At 46.0% G+C, this 6000-nt stretch overlaps 1 protein-coding gene across 1 annotated transcript in view; it reads left to right on the top strand.

Moving 5' to 3' along the window:
- CYSTM1 (cysteine rich transmembrane module containing 1) overlaps positions 1-6000 on the top strand; it is a 70781-nt gene continuing 64781 nt past the window's right edge. The window contains exon 1 of the mRNA XM_055719069.1: positions 1-44. Coding sequence (XP_055575044.1) covers positions 16-44 — 29 coding nt within the window. The 5' untranslated portion in view covers positions 1-15. The remainder of the gene's footprint in view (positions 45-6000) is intronic.

Genomic DNA, 6000 nt, shown 5'->3' with positions numbered 1-6000 from the left:
AGGACCCTGTGCTGGATGTTCCCCGGGCCATGGCAGTGCCTGTGGTAGCTTTGCAGCTCAGGTTGGGCCTGCGCTTCTGCAGCAAAGTGCTCTGCTGTCCCGGCATAGCATACCTTGCTTTTATCATGGAACAGTGTAAGAGCACATGACCTGATTGGTTCTGTGTGTAACTAAGCCAAAAGGCAAGCTCTACCAGCTGGTGGGCATTAGGTCCATCCGACCAAGGTAGAGTTCATGGAAGAGTAAAATCCCTGAAACACAGATAATGTGATGGTCAGATCCTGAGCAGTGACTCCTTTGCTGCAGAACTTGACTCTGCCTGTGATGATGGCTTGTGTAGACATAGCCCTAGATAAAACAGGAGATTGCCTGTGAAGACGGCTGCCCGTATTTGCACCTCATTGTCTTGAGGTTTAGGTTAATGACATGTGGCGTCCTTCAGCTCCTTTCTGGTTCAGCCATCAGCTGGGAGAGCGCTTGCTTTGAATGGGGGTCTTCTGGATATCCCTGATCTTAACTCAGATAATGCCTTGATTTTGCTGGTGATCAGTTGGTTTGCTGTCCATCCTGACATTAGCTTTGCAAAAATACAGACCTTAGCCTTTTCTTTGGCTCAGGCCATGTAGGAGACTGAAGTGAAAAGATGACTGGCTGCAACATGGCAGTGGGAGTTTGTACTGAGCCTTCCTGGCTGTGGCACAGAAGGGTTTTTTTCATGAAACACTATCTTGAAATATGCAGGAAGTGAAGAAAAGCTTCATTCTTTCTTTCACGGATTGGAGAGGGGAGAGGTGTGGAGTTACATCTGCAGCGTGGATGTGCCCTCTTGACTAGCGAGACCTTGGAGGGAGGTGTCTGTTGTGGGAGCCGATCCTCTGTGTGCCAACAGGAAGCCAGAGTGCATGCCTTGGAGAGGTTTAGACAGCTTTTCAGGGAAAAACTTCTACACATTGAAATGTCATCCTGGTCAGCAATGTTGACTTCTACAGAGAGCTGCTCATGAAGGTAGCTTGTAAACAGCATCTGAATCCTGTTGACCCCAATGGATTTTGTACTGGATATGTTGCAGAAACCATGTGGCAGCCCCCATGGGTGACCATCTTGGTGCAAGAGATTGTGTCTCACTGACATGCAGTTTTCACCTGTGAGGTGGCACTGTCATGCTCGCTGGAAGGTCTGGAAGCTGAGCCTGGGGTCTCAGAGACATCTCATCATGCTGCTGGACCAATGCACAGTCGCTCTAGGGTGGGTCAGCACAGGCACTGGTGGCTCTGGGGCTGGCATGCAAGGACACACAAGCTGCAGGGTCTGTGCTGTGGGTTGGACACTCATGGGTGTGTTTGTAGCTCCTCTGTCATCAGCTGTGCTGATGTGGCCAGCGCTGAGATGAAGCTACAGGCTTCACACGGGAGCTGGAGGAGGCTACTTCTGTATGAGATACATGCTTGGGTAATTCATATTGCTGCGTGTTGAGAGTGGAGAAAATGAGCAGTGGTGTTTTTTTCTGTTGCTGGTGAATGTCTTGATGTGCAACTCGAGCTCAAATCACTGGGTGCTCATCCACAGTGCCCTCCAGCTGGTATGTTAGCCCTGGCCAAAGACTGGGGTGGGGTTTGTTCTTCTGACTCTGGGTAGAAAGGCGGCACTGTCATGTGCCGAAGTGCAGGACAGCATTTGTGCATCTTGAGCAGGACCTGTCTGGATAGGACGTTGTGGAGCAGCGCTGTCATTTGAAGGTTAGCCGCATTGGTCTGAGTGTCTTTCTCTCCCCCAGGTTGGGCTTGCGGTAGTATCTCGCTAGGGAGTATGTTTTATTTCTCCGTGCTCTGTCCTGGTTGCGCAATAGTTTGTGAGTGCGATGCAAGCTGCTGGCTTTATTGCCTGTAGTCTCCTGAGGTTTGGAACTTGCTTTTCCTGGGCTTGCCTTTCGCTGAGGCATTTAGCATGAGCAGAGGAGCTCAAACCAGCAGCTCCTTGGGACTGTACATCAGCACACTGGTGTCAGCTGGTCCAGACTCCTCAAGGCTCACCTGGGGGTCAAGAGGTGGGTGCTGGGTTTTCAAGGGCCAGCTCTTCTCTTCTGCCTCAGTCCAGCAGAAGCAGGTCCAGCTGTCCTACTTCTAGGTGAACTCTGACGGCTTGGTGATATGTCAATACTTCAAGAAATGCCGGGACTAGGGAGTGTGGATAAAGGATTTTGTGAAATTGGGTATTTAAACCTCCCACTCAAGTGACGCTGAGGAGAGCTGGCAGTGTAATATTGGCTTATCAGGAGCCATGTGGGAAGGGCAGTTTAAGAAAAATGTTGCATGAGCAGCACCAGGATCTTGTCCTACCACAAGAAGCCAGTGTCTTGTCAGGTACAGAGTTATAAAAGGGGTCAAAATTTCTTTTTTAAAAAAAGATTATTTTATTTCAATAATAAATGATGGTAGAATCACCATTGCCAGGGGCTGCTGAATGGCAACCAGGCAGGTCTTTTTGCAAGATAGGGACTAGAGACTTTGAATTATTTTCTAGCATTAATAATTCTGAATTAAGGACTGCAAATTCATGTAAATGTCATCTCTGCTGTCATGCATGCCAACAGTTTGGTTTCTGGATAGGTCTTTTGACAGTGCTATGTTCAGAGGCTTATTCAATCCTGAAATAAATAAAAAATTTGGCTTCTGAGCAGCAACCGTCAATAAAAGTCCTGGTAAATGAGTCCTTGCAGACTTCTGCAAGGCCATATGTAACTCACCTTGTCCAATGGAAGATTCTTAATTGGTGGTTTAAAGTAATTAAAAAAAGAACCCATTACCAGTCAGTCTGTTTTTAAAGATGGACTTTACGTGGTTGTAAAGTAAAAATTCTAGTTTAATTGTGGGAATCAAAGAACATTGGCTTAATTGCATAGGAACTGCGCACACAAGAGCAGAGAGGACACACTTCATTGGCAATTATCTTCTGGTAAAATACTCTACAGCGCAACAAATGGAGGCACTCCAAGCTCCAGAAGGCGCCTTGAGGCCAAAGTTGCTGAGCTGGTGAAGAGATGGCATTAAATCATCTGCAGATGGCCATGGTCCATCCTCGCCTCAGCACTGGCTGCCCCGCCTCTTATTTGTGGAAGCTTTACTTGCAGCTGGACAGGATTAAAGAGGTGATTTATAATTTCATACTAAAGCCTTGGTTGAGAAGTTGTTCTCGAGATGCCTCCAGAAGCTGGGGAGGGTAGCTCTGGGAGGTTTGCATGGCAGAGGATTTGGTTGTGGGAAGTACAGGCTCTGCTCCTGATGATTAGGAGATCCATCTGATGAGTTGCCTGTTGAGCAGAAAGGCAGATCCTGGAAGATATCAGAGCGCTTGGGGCAAGCCTGGAACTGTCGTCCCTGAAGCTGAGATATTGGGGAAGCTAAATTTCAGTGCCTGGGAAGAAGGCAGAATTTAGGACATGGCAGGGCGTGTTCCCAAAGTCTTAATGCGTTTCTGGGAAAAGGGTGGAAAGGGTATGGCAAGTAGAGGAAGTTAAGAGTCATGACTTCGCAGCACAGGCTGGTTTCGGCTTCAGCCAAAGCATCCCTAGACAGGTAGCATAGAAAGTGGACAGGGGTTTGGGAGGACGGACTGAACACGGTGCTGGTGGACGACTTGAGGCTGTCAGGGCTTGGGCGAAGGCACTGAACTGGAATGCTAGGAGCAAAGACATGTCCCTGTTTCTCCTGGAGGGCCAGGGGTGACTTTTCGGTGCAGGGTAGGAGGAGGTTGAGGGCAGAGCTGTGCGTGCAGGAGGGGCAGCCAGCTGTGGGGTGGCATGCTAGAGTGACAAATGGGCACATGGTCCAAGGAAGAAAAAAAAGTCTGTGTATCAGTGTGGAAACATGAAACAAAAATAGTCATCGTAGGCTGCTCGGTGGTGTAAAAAGACCTTGGCATAGCTGGTCTGATTGAAACGTGGCGGGGAAAGTGGTGAAAATCAGTAAGATACTGCATTGCCTGCGATCAAACTATACTGAGTAGGCATGTGAGGTCATAAAGGTGTGAAGGAACACTAGATCTAAAAAGTTGCTGTAAAATCCGAGAGGAAATTGGAGTAGTTATGACCGCACAGACAAATTTATGTTGGATATTAAAATATCCAACATAATAAAACCCATATTTTAATGACATGGAGGTATAGGAAAATTTTTATTCCAGAAAAGAAGGTGGTTATGGGTTTCACAGGGTTTGGGAGACAACCAGGCTCATGCATCTTCATAAACCTGTAAGAAGAAGTAAATTCAATTATGTTCATGCTATCTCACTGGATTGCTTGCGAAGGAGCTGGCTAACAATTTGGTGAACAAACATCTTGATTTACTCAAATGATCATTTCTTCTAACAGCCTGGTATAGTTAGCCATGATGTAGGAGTAAAATGTAAGAACAGGTTCAAGATATAATTACTGTTGAGTCATTAAATAGCAGTGACCACAGTACAATTACAGATTCAGCATCCTCAGGGGTGGAAGGTGCTGCACTAAAAATGAGTCTTCTGTTATAAAGTATTGCAGGGGAGAAGATCAGAAAAATAAAGTCCTTGGACTTATCAAGGCAGCCCCATAGATACTTGGAAGTGTTACAGATACCCAAGTTAGGCAGAGCTCTGTCATGAAGGAGCTTCAGAGCTGAAGTGGAAATTAGTTAGGAAGTAAAATAGTTATAAAGTTACAAAATAAAATAGTTACAAAGGGAAGGACTTCCCGAGTCCAGCAAGACTTCATCAAAAGACAGAAGTCCAGCTCTTGCAAAGTAGATTGAAAGAGCCATGCTGTATGGCAGACATCCTGTGATCTGGAAAGTAAGGGGTTTAGGACGGGCTTTGAAGAGCCAGGGGGCCTTAGGGAGCAAGTGCTATCTTCAGCATATCAGAGAGAAGGCTGGGGAGAAAATCTGAGTGTGCAGGACTAAAGGCACAGTTAATTTTCTGCACTGCTTCATACTAAAGTGACTTCTCAACGTCATTCTGGAGCACAGGGTATGTTTGAGAGCCTACCTATCCATCACCTAATCCTTTCGGACAGTAAAGATAAGGAGCCTCCATCTGAAACTCGAGTGTTTGAGGCAGAGGTGCTGGAGCAAAGTAGTAAATTCAAGTGGAAGAGCAACAGGTCTGCCTAGGAATTTAAAAAGACCTTGAGACTGAAACACTAAAGTTACTTGCAAAAATAGAGCTGTTAAAAAATAGCTTAGTATTCTCCATGACTAGATAACATCCTAATGTTGGTTTATTATTTTTTTCATTAAAGTATTTAATGGGGCACTGGGAACTGCAGATCAGCAACAGTGGATTCCAGTCTGAGGAGAAACTGAAGTGCTGTAACTCTTCAGTATGTGATAAGTTGAAGGCAATGTACTTTCTGCAAAGAAAGGGGGCTGGACTAGGTGGTCTTTGAAGGTCCCTTGCAACCCCAGCCATCCTGTGATTCTTTGTTCAGTCTTCTTTTCTGGGTAATCTACTGGAATCTTTGAACATGCTGACAAACAGCAGGAGGTGGAGAATCAGCTGATCTTTATTTGGATGTTTTAAAAGTTTTTTATCAAATCCTTCCAGGAAGGTAGTAAAGAATTATGCTTGGAATGAGAAGACAAATATCATGGAGTCCTCCTCTGGTTGCAGCCAATGTTGGTCACTTGAGCAACACAAGGTAGACAAAAGTCTGGTGGGAGATGGTGATCAAAAGCTTCCAGGTCTGCATCTTAAGTAGGTCTTCAGCCTTTGAGCAAATGAGTTTCCCTTGGAGAACACCAATTCACTAAAACCAAAGTTGTCATATGGAGAAGGGTTGATTTTCATTCAGCTTTTCTGGTGAGCACATCTAGGTCCAGGCTGCAAAATCTGGTTGTGTGAAGAGGGGAAACAAGCTCAGAGTACAGGGTAGCATGGCATCTAGTTTTCTCCTGTAATGTTTCACCCCCAATTCGAATTCCTACCCTGAGCTTGACTTGCAGGCCTGCCAGATCCCAGAGCATGCCTCAG

The sequence above is a fragment of the Falco cherrug genome, chromosome 8 (genome assembly GCF_023634085.1).
Source record: "Falco cherrug isolate bFalChe1 chromosome 8, bFalChe1.pri, whole genome shotgun sequence".
In the NCBI taxonomy this organism is placed as follows: domain Eukaryota; kingdom Metazoa; phylum Chordata; class Aves; order Falconiformes; family Falconidae; genus Falco; species Falco cherrug.
This window is presented reverse-complemented; position numbering and strand designations above follow the sequence as displayed.